General features: G+C 42.8%; 2 protein-coding genes across 2 annotated transcripts; both read left to right on the forward strand.

Annotated features, from left to right (window-relative positions):
- Positions 1–502: 502 nt before the first annotated feature.
- On the forward strand, positions 503–8484 carry hsc70 (heat shock cognate 70). The gene is made up of 9 exons (XM_018745519.2): positions 503–656; positions 3107–3312; positions 4227–4432; positions 5295–5447; positions 5584–6139; positions 6294–6496; positions 6726–6924; positions 7407–7639; positions 7909–8484. Exons 2-9 carry the CDS (start codon positions 3108–3110, stop codon positions 8095–8097), a joined length of 1944 nt encoding a protein of 647 aa, XP_018601035.1. The 5' UTR covers positions 503–656; position 3107; the 3' UTR covers positions 8098–8484.
- Positions 8485–11136: 2652 nt separating this feature from the next.
- LOC108930324 (chymotrypsin-like protease CTRL-1) lies at positions 11137–13167 on the forward strand. Its single transcript, XM_018745520.2, has 7 exons — positions 11137–11182; positions 11466–11569; positions 11891–11970; positions 12062–12143; positions 12342–12522; positions 12721–12851; positions 13006–13167. The coding sequence occupies exons 1-7, from the start codon at positions 11137–11139 to the stop codon at positions 13165–13167; spliced, it is 786 nt and encodes a 261-aa protein (XP_018601036.2).
- Positions 13168–16518: the final 3351 nt, after the last annotated feature.

Consider the following 16518-nt stretch of genomic DNA (forward strand, 5'->3'; position numbering starts at 1 on the left):
CACCTTTAGTACTCTGATTCACACACACACACACATTTTCAGAACCGCTTGTCCCTTACGGGGTCACGGGGAACCGGAGCCAACCCGGTAACACAGGGCGTAAGGCCAGAGGGGGAAGGGGACACACCCAAGACGGGACGCCAGTCCATCACAAGGCACCCCAAGCGGGACTCGAACCCCAGACCCACCGGAGAGTAGGACTGCGGTCCAACCCACTGCGCCACCGCACCCCCTTACTCTGATTCATCTGTCAGATTTTTCTGAGCATTAATGATTCCCTCTCAGTGTGAGGTTTCAAACTGAAGCCATTCTCCGAAGAGAGATAGTGAAAGTAAGAGAGAGGGAAGTCTCCCCCACACCTCCCTTCTCATTTGCTGAGTTGGGGCTGATAGCTTTTCTACTATTGGGTGCTCGAAAGTTGGAGCTAAACAGAAGCAGGCCTGGAACTTTCTAAGAGTCAGCTGACAGCCAGAGGAATGTCACTCTCCAGCGTGGTATAAATACAGGGCTGCACAGTGCGCCACCGAGAGTCCACATCCACTGTCCGAGGGAAAAGGGAGCAAAAGAGCGCTGGGCGAGGGCACGCCGGGGCTGTTGTCTGGTGGGGAACTTTGCTACTGTTAATCATCCGAGTCTCGTACAGCTGACTGAGCAAGGTAACGCTTACTTTAAAAGCACCATAGCTTTCAGCGCTGGGAAGGCTGAACTTTCGCTTGGCTTTCTGGCAGAGGACAGACAACATTTGCTCTCGGGCAAGGGGAGAAGCTTTTGCATGCTTCTGTTTGTCATGCTGTGGAAAGTTCCAGACCCGAGATGGTGTTTGTCATTTTTTTGGCGGAATACATGGTGTGTCAGATGCCTGTAATACAAATAATAATGCTATAACTCAGTTATCCACATTATAAATGTACATTTTTCCATAATTTCTTTATATATATTTTTATTGTTTCTAAAAAACAATGAAATTAAAATTAGTATCACAGGAGTGGTGCATTATGACCCATGCCAATGTGTATCAGGGTTTTCAACTGTTTTTTCTATGGGCCATTTGCTTCCCCAGAGCTTATCTAACCAAAATACTGCAGATTTTTCTGTATTTTGTCACTACTGCATCATACCAAATAACTCCATAATTCATAAGACTGTCTCCCTTTCTTACAATATCAGTCTTAGCAAGATACCATTCATTCACTTTGGCAGTATCTAAGTGAATGCTGAACATTAAATCCTTATTTCATTCACGGAAAAATGTACTCTGTACATTCAAGTACAAAATTTGTCATTTCATGTAACATTAATGTACATAGGCATATGTTCCATATTATGTGAAATAACAGTTACCCTCCCTCATAGTTGTAAATTTGTAGTTTTGGTACATTTTACTTCATCAGGGTTATTAAGCAATATGACCTCACCATTTCCATTTTTAATACCATGACCACTTTGCCAGAAAACCTACAACAGGGCCAGAGGAGAGGAATGAAAAAGAGGTTTACAGTTTTCTCAGCTGTCTGACAAATAAAACTGCTGCCAAATTGTGACATAATTCAATAGCAGCATTCAGCACATCCATAATGTCTGTCACAGAGAGGTAGGCCTTTCTCATTATTTAAACACAAGATGAAATTGCCACGTGTGAGAAAGGACAAAGTTTTACAAATTTCCTCCGTGTTTTAAACTTTGGTGAGTCGAAAACATGGAGAACAAATAAAGGAAAAGGCTATTTAAGCCACGTGGTCAGATGTCCCCACCCCAGTGCGCCTTCTAACAATCGCTCCTTGTGTCACAGCTTACATCTCTTCGACCAGAGTTAAACAACATATTATTAGTCAGTCAAAATTCAGTATCCAGTTTGCCTCCATTTTTTTTTGTTTTACAATTAATTTTCTCACCAGCGTTGTTAAGAAGCTCAGGAGTTTCAAGTTTAAAGTTTTCCCAAAGTGCTGTTTATCAAACCAACTTGTTCTTGGCAGTGAAACAGGGCTGCTTTGTGCTAAGGGACTGGATGTGGAGCAGTGTGTGTGTGTGTGTGTGTGTGTGTGTGTGTGTGTGTGTGTGTGTGTGTGTGTGTGTGTGTGTGTTTGTGGGGGGGGGGGGGGGGGGGGGGGGGGTTTCATTTGGCTCAAAGAGAGTGGTTGCTGTTTTTAGGTGATAGAATGCAGCACACACCACACCCCTTTCACTGGCACTGCGCCACTGACACTTTCTAGAACAGTCGTGATCTCGACACAACATCTACTCGGAGTTGCATGTGCTTTGCAGGCGGGCCTGAAAGAAAGTACGAAAAAAGACCTGTAAGATCACATGGAGGCTTTCAGCTTTATTCCTCCACAACATGTATGAACTTGCATTACTCTCTTCAACTATTGTTGCAGGAGACTGCGACTATGTCCATGTACGTCGGCAGCCACTGTAATATCAGTCTGCTTACATAAATTCAGTCTAAACTACTAGACATTTGATTCAGTCTTGCATCAAAAAAAAAAAAGATTTTTGATGGTGAAAAGGAGTCATGTTCAGTATACGGCAACAGTTTCTGTACCTAGCAGTTCATCACTGCCATTATATGGTTGAAGGAAAGTAAAACGTAAAAATCACTTCAAGCAACAGTGCTTGCATTTCTGTATGTGGAGACATGGGCTGCTGTAAAGTTTTCAGTACAGCACTGATCTCTATAAATAGACCAGATTTTAAAGTTGGAGCTCAATGCAGACACCTCTCAGCGTAGATATCGGGCTCCTGCTACAGAAATGTGCTGACATCGAGCAGCTCCAGCACAACGCTACTAGAACTCCTATGGACTGCAAATCTGGGTTTAGCCCCAGGGAAAGAGAAGGGATTAGAGTATGACACATGATGGACAAAGTGCTTGCTTGTGGATGCATGGGGAAAGAAAAACTGAGGAAGATGGTCCTTTAAAAAAAGTGTCCAACAGTTCTGAGGTGTGCACAAGTTTCATGGTGATGGATACTCGTCTTGAATTGTTCATCTTACACAAAATAGGCAAAATGATTCAGTCTGACCTTTTTTCATTTTATCCTGAGTTTGTATGGATTCTGTTTTTTAATGATACGGTAGTGAATCAGTGTTATTCTGTTTGTCACAGAATGTCTAAGGGTCCAGCTGTGGGCATTGACCTGGGAACCACATACTCCTGTGTGGGCATCTTTCAGCATGGCAAGGTGGAGATCATTGCCAACGACCAGGGCAACAGGACCACACCTAGTTATGTGGCCTTCACCGACACTGAAAGGCTGATTGGTGACGCTGCCAAGAACCAAGTGGCCATGAACCCTGCCAATACTGTATTCGGTGAGCATTTTAATTACGCACCACACAATGTGTGTCAGTCCATAGTACTCGGAAACCATGGTTGAACAATTATTAAAGGAATTACTGTAAGCAGTGCTGCATGAAATAACCCTTTACCTGGTTGTTCTGGAATAGCTCCATTATTAGAAGTGTTCTTCCCAGAGACTACCTGAGTCTTTTAACACACTTCATTTGAAGTATGAGTTACATACAAGTGGAATCTGCAATGAAGGAGCTGTCAGCCAAGAGAGTTGTACCATCTACTCAGTGTAACTGCATTCATCATCCATCCATCCATTATCATTAACTGCCTGTCTTATGTCAGCTGGTGTTGTTCTGAGGCTATCTGAGAAAACATGGGCTGCAAAGCTGGATACACGCTCAGGACATATGAACACACCCGTTCACCCATACATGCAGTACATACACTCAGAACTCTTTAAAGTCACCGATTCAAACACGCATGTCTTTGAACTGAGGGCAGAAACGAGAGCATCCGCAGGAAACCAACATAAGTGGCCCAGGAGCTGTGGGGAACCTCCAATACCAGCTGCTCCACTGTAGTATGTATATAGATTAATCAACTCCATCTACTGGCAGAACATACACTCCATCTGAGATCTCCAGGTGGCCAGTGAGGATTGTGCAAATAAAATTCAAGGCAGAAAATGTCCAAAAAGTAAGAATTTTTAAAAAGCAAACTAATCCATTTGACAGCTTCACAGATTTGCCTAGCGAAAATTATTAGCTGAGGATATAACATAAGTTTTTTGCCTATTGTCAAAAATGTTGATTTACGATTTTATTGATGTATGCTATTAAAAAATATGAAAATATGACAACATTGTTTTGAGTAATCCACATTTCATTTTGTGATTGGCAATCATCACATTCCCACTTGTCCCACATTTTAGATGCCAAGCGTCTTATTGGTCGGCGGTATGATGACCCAGTAGTGCAGTCAGACATGAAGCACTGGCCTTTCAAGGTGGTGAATGATGGTGGAAAGCCCAAAGTGGAGGTGGAGTACAAGGGGGAAATCAAGACCTTCTACCCTGAAGAGGTGTCCTCCATGGTGCTTACTAAGATGAAAGAGATTGCTGAAGCTTACCTGGGCAAGGTGAGTTAATGGGTCTTAGGAATTCATGCTGCCTCAACTGAGTTAGGACTGACTTGTGATAAGTTTGGAAAGTTGGATATTGTACCAACTCGATGAAAAAAATATAAGTTTGTTCTTTAGGCAATAAGATATATCCAGATTTAAGTTATCCTGTAATACTGCAAATGGGAGCACGGTGGCGCAGTGGGTTTGGCTGGGTCCTGCTCTCTGGTGGGTCTGGGGTTCGAACCCTGCTTGGGGTGCCTTGCGATGGACTGGTGTCCCGTCCTTGGTGTGTCCCCTCCCCCTCCAGCTCTACACCCTGCGTTGCCGGGTTAGGCTCTGGTTTACCATGACCCCACTTGGGATAAGCAGTTTCAGTGTGTGTGTGATACTGTAAAAATGAATGGAAAAAACTAAAACAGACAGAAGATATTACTTGCTAAACAGAGAAATTTTTGGTATTTATCTCTGGAGTATCTCACCCTCTGTACTTTTCATATTCTGAGAAAGTCAAGCCTGAAATCGAAAGGAAATGTTAGATAAGACCTTGAGCTGTGACTGTTGAAACAACCAGGAAGCCCCTTTCAGAGTTTTTTGGCCTCTGTAGATTAATTTACAAAGTATGAAAAAAAATGGGAAATTTAAAAATAAAAACAAAAATCAAGGAATTTAAAAAGAAAATAAAAATATCAACAGACCTCTGTGGGTAAGCAGAGAAACAACAGTGTACATAAGAGCAAGTTTTTGTTATGAGGTAAAAATCTGTAGATGAGTGCATTTCTTTATCTAGGTTGAGTTCATGTGAATATGTTGACATAATACAACCTAAAATAATCCGCTTTGGTTTCTGTGATCCCCAATCCTTCTTTTTCACTTTCAGTCTATAACAAACGCTGTCATTACGGTACCTGCCTACTTCAATGACTCTCAGCGACAAGCCACCAAGGATGCTGGAACGATTTCTGGGCTTAATGTTTTACGTATCATCAATGAACCTACTGCAGCAGCTATTGCATATGGCCTGGATAAGAAGGCATGTCTACATATGAATGTATAGTATGTCCAGTGTATGTAAGAAATGTACAATTTTAATTTTCCATAAATACACTTCCTGAAGAATCCCATTATACACCTGTTAAATTTTATTATCTCCTTTGCCTTTTCCCTAGGTTGGTGGGGAGCGCAATGTCTTGATCTTTGATCTCGGCGGTGGCACCTTTGACGTTTCCATTCTTACTATTGAAGATGGGATCTTTGAAGTGAAGGCCACCGCAGGGGACACACACCTGGGTGGGGAGGACTTTGACAATCGCATGGTCAACCACTTCATTGGGGAGTTTAAGCGCAAGTATAAGAAGGATATCACCAACAACAAGAGAGCAGTCCGACGCTTGCGGACAGCCTGCGAGAGGGCCAAGAGGACCCTGTCCTCCAGTACGCAGGCAAGCATTGAGATTGACTCTCTTTACGAGGGCGCTGACTTCTACACCTCCATCACCCGCGCGAGGTTTGAAGAGCTCAATGCCGACCTCTTCCGTGGTACACTGGAGCCGGTGGAAAAAGCCTTGAGAGATGCCAAGATGGACAAGTCCCAGATACATGATATCGTGCTGGTAGGGGGTTCTACCCGAATCCCTAAGATTCAGAAACTACTCCAGGACTTCTTCAATGGCCGAGACCTCAACAAGAGCATTAACCCAGATGAAGCTGTGGCATACGGCGCCGGTATGTCTCAGCTTTAGTTACAGCTGGTTCTGCTTTCTTTCTTTTGCAGCAATATGTGAAAACTGTGATTTTTGTGGGATATCTAAATCTGGAATCCTCGCCAAGCTGTGCACATTTTAAATCAATATATATCTTATGAAACTCTTGCTTGCAGCTGTGCAGGCTGCCATTCTGGTAGGTGACAAGTCAGAGAATGTCCAGGACCTGCTACTGCTGGATGTCACCCCACTGTCCCTGGGCATCGAGACTGCTGGAGGTGTCATGACTGTGCTCATCAAGAGAAACACCACCATCCCAACCAAGCAGACACAAACATTTACCACCTACTCCGACAACCAGCCTGGAGTACTCATTCAGGTCTGTATGTCTGTTTTAAACACTGAGCTGACAAACTCATGTATACTCTTGTAAGATCACTGTCAAAGCATGTATTGACTTTAAAGTTACATATTTAGAAATATAGTAGTAGGAGTATACAGAAATATGAATCTTCAGATTCATCTGATTATGGTTTTTTTGTATGTCTATGTTTTATCATTTTTGCAAATGTCTTGTTTCTTTCAGCTTCTGTTCTCCCATCTTTCAGGTGTATGAGGGTGAGAGAGCGATGACCAAAGACAACAATATTCTGGGCAAGTTTGAGCTGACAGGCATTCCCCCTGCACCCAGGGGTGTTCCACAGATTGAGGTGACCTTTGACATTGATGCCAATGGCATTCTCAATGTGTCAGCGGTGGACAAGAGCACTGGAAAGGAGAATAAAATCACCATCACCAATGACAAAGGTACTGCTTTTACTAGACAAATGAATGAAATCTCCACTATACCCCCATGTTTGATTTTGCTTGTGCAGTAAGTTCCAACGAGAGTTGTATCAAATGTATCATTCAATATTTCATTAAGAAGCTGAAACACACAGAAAAAGAACACATTTTACAAGGCATTTTTATCAGACACCATTGGGGAAAAGTTTCTGTTATATACACACACACATTTTCAGAACCGCTTGTCCCATACGGGGTCACGGGGAACCGGAGCCTACCTGGTAACACAGGGCGCAAGGCCAGAAGGGGAGGGGACACACCCAGGACGGGACGCCAGTCCATCACAAGGCACCCCAAGCGGGACTCGAACCCCAGACCCACCGGAGAGCAGGACTGTGCTCCAACCCACTGCGCCACCGCACTCCCCTGTCTGTTATATATTATTCTGCAAATAAAGATGAAAGAAGCAACAGACAGCCTATGTTTTTCGTATTTTCCTACAGGTCGACTCTCAAAGGAGGAAATTGAGCGCATGGTGCAGGAGGCAGACCGCTACCGTGCAGAGGATGAAGTCCAGCGAGAGAAGGTCACTGCTAAGAACTCTCTGGAATCATTGGCCTTCAACATGAAGAGCACGGTGGAGGATGAAAAGCTAAAGGACAAGATCAGTGCGGAGGACAAGAAGAAGATCATCGACAAGTGCAACGAGGTCATTGCCTGGCTTGACAGAAACCAGGTAATCTTGGAGGTCCCCCAACAGACAAAACACAGGGACTCGGCAGCACTGCAATTTTGCTTCCTTGTATGATACTGGTCCTGATAATTAGTTAGAACATCAGCTTTAAAAAATTCTTAAATATTTCTATAATTTTTTTTGATTCAGTCAACTAGAATTTGCTTAAAATATCTCATATAAATGTTTAAATACATTATGCATACATTTATTGTGAAATTTTGAAAGTTACTCCTGTTTTCAGTGCCCATTTTTCTCTCTCATCTGCACAGACAGCAGAAAAGGATGAATACGAACATCAGCAGAAAGAGCTCGAAAAAGTGTGCAATCCCATCATTACAAAGTTATACCAGGGTGCAGGGGGGATGCCAGGAGGCATGCCAGGAGGGATGCCAGGAGGTTTCCCAGGAGGGTCTGGTGGTGGTGCCTCCTCAGGTCCCACCATTGAGGAGGTTGACTAGTTGACCAATGTAAAAGAGGCCATTCCACTTTACAAACTGCTTTGTCACATTTCTGTGTGAATTCTCAAAATTCTTTTACCTTATCAATTAAAAAAAACTTACTCTATATCATCAGTTAAGATCCTGTAACTTTTAAACATATTGAAATCAAATAACCACATCAGATCAGTGAAAAATAAGAAGATCCAACTTTTCATGTGTCGTTTGCAGCCTGTTTATGCTTCTTCTTTCCTGCATAACATATAGCAAACAGTATCCAGTCTATTTTGAAATCATTCAGTTCAACACTATTCAACAAAGCCTTTGAACATTGTGCTTGGAATATGGTTGGCCTTTATGATCATGAAATTAAATAAAGGAGCAAAAATATAACATGCCTTTACATCATTCAGAAACTGCCGTGAAGTGTTTCTTATGTCAGATTCTGCTTTGAACATTATTCCTTGAAGTCACGCATTACCAGCAAAAAGCATAAAGGAATTTAAAACACAGGATTTACACACACACGCACACACTTTCACTGAAACTGCTTGTCCCAAGTGGGGTCGCGGCGAGCTGGAGCCTTGGGGTGGACTGGTGTCCCGCCGAGGATGTGTCCCCTACCTCTCCAGCCCTGCGTTGCTGGGTTAGGCTCCAGCTCACTGTGACCCCGCTTGGGACAAGCGGTTGTAGATGTTGTGTGTGTGAACACTGTAAAGCTGTACAGTGTGTCAGTGAATGTGTTTATTAAAACAGCAGCTGATCTGACAATGATTCCATTTCACTTTCATTTCGCCATACTTACCTAAAAATAACGGCTTTAAGGGATCTTCTGCAAATGGTGCTCAGTAGGCCCACCAGTAAAAAGCAAATCACATCTATACCTTCCAGCCCTCCGTGATTCATTTCAGTTCAATACATTTTTATCAAGTTCTCTTTTCAAAAAGGAGACACACACCACTGGAAAAGACAGCGAGCACATATTGATTGACAGGTGCGTCAATGCTCTGTTCCAGCATCAGTTCTCACCATGCATACGACTTCCCCTCGGCAAAAGCTGAAGGTGATTCATGTGGAACCAGGGCACATGCACTGAAAGATTTTTTTATATATGTGTGTTACAGGTGTCACGTGCGAGTAATTGTGTCTGACCAAAGAAAAGTGGAGAAGAGACACTGTTTCATGAGCCGCCTCAGCTTCTCTTTAATAATGAGAAGAAAGTCACAGCATGGGTTTTATGGTCTCTTCCCCTGTGTGCACCCCTAGCAGCTCTTAACTGGCTGAACATCCCACATTTCTTAATCCATCAGAAAGTTAAGATGAAAAAACGAATGAATGGACAGAAAACAAGTAACTGCAACAAACCACTCCCTTTTTTCGTGACCACACATCTGGGGGCGTCACATATGCGCTACAAGCTTCATGGGTGGAACACGATAAAGTGCGCAAATAGTAATCAAGGTCATGGCAGAAGATTAGGAGTTGCGTTCAGACAAAATGTGGTTGTAAACAAAAACACAAGAAGACAGCATTATATTACACCCACCAGTCACCATTAGCAGTCTCTGTTTCTGTGCAAGTACTACACAGCTTACTGGCACTTTTCTAGCTCTGACACCCTTCAAGGTTCAACAGGAGTATCGGTTCTTCACATTGGATCTGCAGACTCCTAAACCATTTCACTACCAATTGTTTTGCTTTACATAAGCAACTAAACTCCCTATTATTATTGCTTTCCAGACCTTGGTGAAGATCAACAAAGGCTTTCTCTATGTTTCTTGCTCATTGTAGTTTGTTGTATGTTACAGAAAAAAGATTAGTGGAATTAGCAGAATGCAGCTCACATAACATCATGCACAACACACTATAGACATTATACATATTGTACATTGCAACAGATATGCTTCATACACAAAGAAACATGTTGCAAAAGCTTGTTTGTTGGCAAATTACATGCTATGAAAGTAATTGCTACATTCACTGTGTGGCATTTTTCTTTATGTATTTATGCATACTGCATAATTATCCATGATGCATATTACTGAATCCTTGCCAGCGAACACTGACAGTACAGAGTACAGTATACTAACACCCCTTCACCACTGATTCAATCAAATATTTTGTTTAATTCAGTTTTGTAAACAGCTGAAAAATATTCTGGTTCTGTCTGATTTATGCATATAAAAAGTTAGGATGTAAATAGTCATAGTCCCTCAAACATTGAATGTTTGGTCATTTTTCATCCTGTGTAGTTTTCTGATGAAACCAGATAAGTTGCTATATTTAACGTAAAAGGAAATGTTGACTGTGACAAGAGCCACGTTCATAAACACAGTTTTTATGCACATTCATATACTTCTAAACCATTTCATGCAATGGGTGTCCTAAGCATAGCACTCTTCTATAAAGGAATTAAAAGTATCCTCCTATTTGCCTGCTTTATAAACACTAAAGAGGTTGATAATGTAATGTAAATGTTTATATGTATCTCAAAAAAAAAGCAAGGAAGCTGATCAGGAATCATCGATATTCTGATAAAGTTTCATGCAGCTACTCGTGATGAACATTGGTTCATATGGTGAAAAAAAACAAACTAACTGTACTTTAGAATCACACATCTGTAACTATGTGACATATATCTCTCCTTCTCCTAATGTAATGCAAACATTGTATTTTCTATGAGATGTACGTCGCTTTGGAGAAAAGCGTCTGCTAAATGCATATATGTCAATGTAAATAAATGTAGATGTAAATGTACTGTTCAGTTCAGGTGGAGAAAACAAAGAGAATTAAAGAAAAAGGGACCACCTCAACCACTTAACCAGCCAATGTAATATAATTTACAATTGTACGATTCCTTTGCCAAGGTTTCTGTGTGAGAATCTTCACACCTGCTGAAATCCATTCCCTGCTGTTCCCACATATATCTGACCTTGGGGCAACATAGGAGCATAACATGAAGTTTGAAAGGCACCAAGTTCAAAGTCTACTCCAAAGTGGGGTATAAAAAAGCCTGAGAAGCTACACGGGTATGAGGAGATCCACTGTCTTCTTGTAGCCATGCTTTGGATTGCCACTTTGTTAGCTCTGCTGGCCTCTGCTCTGGGTAAGTGGTCACAGAGGAAATAGAACTATATCCACTAATTTTTATTTTTCAGAAATAAATTAATTAAAAAAAAAAATAAGTTTCATTCTTATGGAAATTTTGGAATCAGCACAGAAAAAAAGAAGTGAAGCCATTACTGGTTTTTGGAAAATAATACACATCAGAACACAGAAGCTTAAATCTTGACTGTACAGCATTTGATATTAGTGAAAAGGCCCCTTGCTTCACCACCAATACAGTGATGAGTGTTTGGTGATGACTGGAACTGACTTCACCTCAACAGGTTGTGGGCAGCCCGCAATTAAGCCCCAAGTGAGTGGCTACAACAAAATTGTCAATGGAGAGAACGCAGTTCCTGGGTCCTGGCCTTGGCAAGTGTCCCTCCAGGTGATCATGCTTACCTTTGCTTTGAAAACCTACTCTTCATCTTCACCCTTTGGCACATTATTGCCAAAGAAACATAGCGCTCTGTTTCTTTCTCTTTGATCCTCTATAGTTATATTTAGAGAACATTTCCTATCTCATCTGCAAAGCATACAGTTCTGGATTTTTGAGTAATTCAACTTATGTGCTTTTATACAGCCTACGTCAGAGATCTTGATCTCAGGTTCAGTTGACTAACTAAGCGCACAGCCTGCCATCCATGCCAATTCCTCTCTCTCTCTCTCTCTCTCTCTCTCTCTCTCTCTCTCTCTGTCGAGTTCGCAGGACTACTCTGGTTTCCACTTCTGTGGTGGATCTCTGATAAACCAGTACTGGGTTGTCACTGCAGCCCACTGCCGTGTCACGTAAGAGCAGCCGTCAAAGCCCTTCACTGGGATTCCTTGTGAGAGGAGGTGCCACATTGGTGTAACCCTACACTGTTACTGTTTTCACCAGCCCTGGACGTCACTATGTTATTCTTGGGGAGTATGACCGTGGTTCTAATGCTGAGCAGATCCAGGTCTTGTCCATTGCCAAGGTAAGGACGTACTCAATGTGCTCGCAGACCAGATAAAGTGCACTGTAGCTCGGTTACTACCTCTCTGTGTAGTGGGCAGACAGTATGATCATATACTGTCTACCTGCAGTGTGGTTGGGACCAGCTGTTTCGGAAGGGAATAAATTCAGAATCAGACATGCATTTATGTATTAAGGTGAGCGCCTGTCTCTCCATTAGGCTATCACCAACCCCTATTACAATGCGCAAAACTTCAACAACGATATCACACTGCTGAGGCTGTCAACCCCAGCTCAGTATACCACCCGGGTCTCTCCTGTGTGCCTGGCCACAACTAGCACCAATGTCCCTGCTGGGACACGCTGTGTTACCACAGGTTGGGGAAAGACTGCGACCACTTGTGAGTAATCTTTTCTAGGCTGCAGAGATTCATTTCACAAGCCCACCTGTTCCTTTCCCGAAGACACGAGCAATGAATGAATGAATAAGTAATGAATATCTAGCTCTTCTATGTCTTTCTGGTCTTCCCATGTCCTAACATTCCTCTCCCTCTCCCTCCCCCTCTGTCTCACATTCCTGCCTTTCTTTCTCCACAAAGCAAGCCCTCGGTACCTCCAGCAGACGGCACTCCCAATCATCAGCCAGGCCCAGTGCAGGCAGTACTGGGGTCAAAACCGAATCACTGATTCCATGATCTGTGCAGGGGCATCTGGAGTATCCTCTTGTCAGGTGACGAGGCACAAACACCCTCGCATAAACACACTTGCATATTTTCACATCTCTTCTTGTCTTCAACGCTATCATTCTGTGCCATCCACCATCATTCCATTTCTACTGATTCCTTCAGCATCTCACGAGTGCTGCTTCCCATATCTCGGCACAGGGTGACTCGGGTGGTCCTCTAGTCTGTCAGAGTGGTGCAGTCTGGTTCCAGGTGGGTATCGTGTCCTGGGGTACCTCCAACTGCAATGTCCGAGCTCCTGCTGTCTACGCTCGGGTCTCCTACCTGCGCCCGTGGATCGACCAGGTTGTTGCATCTAACTAGAAAGCGCCACGTTTTAAAACCATAACGTAGTAACATCCAGCTTTGCTAATGTTTCACAAGCACAGTGAAAGTGATGAGAAAAAAAAGATTCCACCATGCTTTGCTGACATACAGTAGTTCCTCAAATCTGAGTGCTGTTAAATGCCATAGTATTTTCTCTTTGTCCAATAAACTGGACCAAATAAAACAGACCAGCATGACATGTCTCTTTTGTGGTGGTGAATATGTGTCTTGTTTGCTTCCCAGTACATATCAATACTGAATATAATTTTAGTGTGAGGATGATGGCCACTGATTACCCCTTTCACATTTAATGTCATTTTGTTTCCCCGGCGCGGTTGCGTCGGACCCAAGTGCGGAGTACAGGAAGCTTGGTCAAGGGGCGATTCGGTAGACATTGTCAAAAACAGTCAAAGGGTAACCGATGTGCAAACAGAATCCAAAGGGGCAAATCCAAGAAATCCAAGAAACGGGCGAGTGATCAGGCAAACCAGTGAGTCGGAGATGAGGAGCAGGGCGAAGATCGAGGATCGAGACAAGGAGCGCGAGTGATCAATAAGGCTGAACAAGGTTCCACACCGTGCTGTGTTTCGCATTCCCTTCTTATACCTGCATTTAACGAGTCTTGGCAGGTGTTCCCTGCTGCGCCGTCGTGGGGGGCGTGACATTTAAACTTATATGCTAAAATCAAACATCTACTCAAACTGAAATTTTACATCTTTCTGCAACATTCATGCTTGTTACAGACAAAACGCCTTTAGAATCCTTCAGAAACGCCTTCAGAATGTAAATGTAAATGTAATCTTAAGATGTAAAATTCCACAATTTTTAGTTGTTCGCTATGTTTAATCCTTTTTTAGAACAGCACTTCTTCTGTAAGAAAGACAATGGACTAAAGAAATACATCAGAACTTTGGCCGATAAGGTGGTTAAAAATGTGGCTTTGTCGCCCTACAACCCAAGCTCTGCCTTATGCTGGAAGTGTCGTCTATCTCAAAGTCATGTTATTCAGGTTAAACATTCACTCCATTATGACTTCAGTGCACCTGAGAGCATCTTTCTGTCCAATAATATTCACACACAAAATCTGCCCCCCTTTGCCAAATATGTAGTTGCTTTTTATAATAACTAGTGATGAAAACGATGGATGAAGCATATTAGAAATAAGGAAAGAGCAGTCATCCAGTTGGCAATGAGCCATCGGGTTGTGTGACCTACCCATAATAAAGTAATGAAAAAACAAATGAAAGTTTTCTCAAAAATATGGAATGGGAATGGAATGAAATGGAAAAAAAAAATCAGTCATAAGAACTGACAAATTTTTGCAAAAAGCAGGTGACACATTGTCAGTCTTAACCGTTACTGAATGATATCAGCAGCCCTGAGTGCAATTTCCTAAAAGTCCCCAACATTCATCAGGAATGCTACCCCGAGACAGAACAAGTACAAGATTTTCTTTTCTGAGTACATTTCTCAGAACTTATGATGCAGAGTTGTTTCCAAAGGAACTGCTTAATCTTTTTCTATAGCAGCCTCTTTCAGAAAAAGATCAAATATATAACCAAGCCAAAGTCAACAATGAAGTAAGATAAAAATTGCAGTGTCCATTGGTTTCAATATATAGAGGGAAACTTGATTTAATCCCCTTTATTAATCAAATTATGTAAATGATTCAAGGCAATGACAAAGGTGTGAAAAATATACAGTACAATGCTATAACGCATAAAAATGGAATTAACTGAACTTTTTACTTGTATTTATTTAACCTCACTCCAGTCAGGATGTTTGTATTTCTGTAGGAGTGGTAATGTTGACTAAGGTGGAGACCTTTCACTGTTTGACATGGTGGTTCCTTTAGACTGAAAGAACTTGATTACTATGTAAAATGAGCTCAAATATCAGTTTTAATTAAACTAGTACATTTACTCTCAGCACTCATGACTAACATTAATCCTAAAAATATATATATAAAAGTCAGTTTAGAATGGAGTGGTTACTGTAAAAGGGGGGCACGGTGGTGCAACGGGTTTGGCTGGGTCCCACTCTCTGGTGGGTCTTGGGTTTGAGTCCCGCTTGGGGTGCCTTGCGATGGACTGGCGTCCCATCCTGGGTGTCTCGCCTCCCCCTCCAGCCTTGCACCCTATGTTCCTGGGTTAGGCTTCGGTTCACCACAACCCCGCTTGGGACAAGTGTTTTCAGACAGTGTGTGTGTGTGCGGTTACTGCAACTCAGTTGTAACAGGAAGCTTTCATCTTAGAACACAATGTAATCAGAATGTGTGAGTAGTGAGTATCCCTGTTTTCCTTTGCCATATCAAATTGCAATGCTTTTGCAAAAGTCCAATGCTGCTGGATCCTAAAGGGATGGTCATTATTCTTGTACAAAATATTAAATTACACTTATAAAATCTAAATGTTAAATCTTAAAATAAACGTATAAAATGAATAAACGACTATGGTTTACACACCTTATTCTACTCGCCTACTTGGTTTAACCAGTGCAACTTGGGCTTCACTTATTTTTGCACCTGCACTGCTTTCCTGTTTCTGCTACACACATGATTTCCTCTATAGTAGCATCATTACACACCTACTATGTCAAATAAGAAAGACTGCATCTCATTAAATAACCTTTTTGTGGTAAAACTAAGGGACATACTTTCATGCAGCACTGAGGTCCTAAGATACACACACACATTTTCAGAACCGCTCGTCCCAAACGGGGTCGCGGGGAACCGGAGCCTACCCGACAACACAGGGCGTAAGGCCGGAGGGGGAGGGGACACACCCAGGACGGGACGCCAGTCCGTCGCAAGGCACCCCAAGCGGGACTCGAACCCCAGACCCACCGGAGAGCAGGACCCGGTCCAACCCACTGCACCACCACGCCCCCCTCGGTCCTAAGATATGTATTACTTATTTCATGTGTAACACAAGGCTTTTCTGGAACAGGACCATTTCGGTTCTCACAGAAAATATCCGGTGAGCGTGTTTTTGTTCTAGTTCAACTCTTATTACGTATCTGAGCAGAAAGCCCTCCCACCTGGTGCTTCGGGTACAAGTGATGTTTTAAAAGGTCACATTAATTGATGGACCAACACACACACACACACACACACACACACACACACACTTTCAGAACCGCTTGTCCATACAAGGTCACGGGGAACCAGAGCCTACGCGGTAACACAGGATGTGAGGCTGGAGGGGGAAGGGGACACACCCAGGACAGGACACCAGTCCACCGCAAGGCACCTCAAGCAGGACTCGAACCCCAGACCCACCAGAGAGCAGGACCTGGTCCAATCCACTGCGCCACTGCACCCCCACTTGATAGACCAACATTCTAGGT

The sequence above is a fragment of the Scleropages formosus genome, chromosome 18 (genome assembly GCF_900964775.1).
Source record: "Scleropages formosus chromosome 18, fSclFor1.1, whole genome shotgun sequence".
NCBI lineage: Eukaryota > Metazoa > Chordata > Actinopteri > Osteoglossiformes > Osteoglossidae > Scleropages > Scleropages formosus.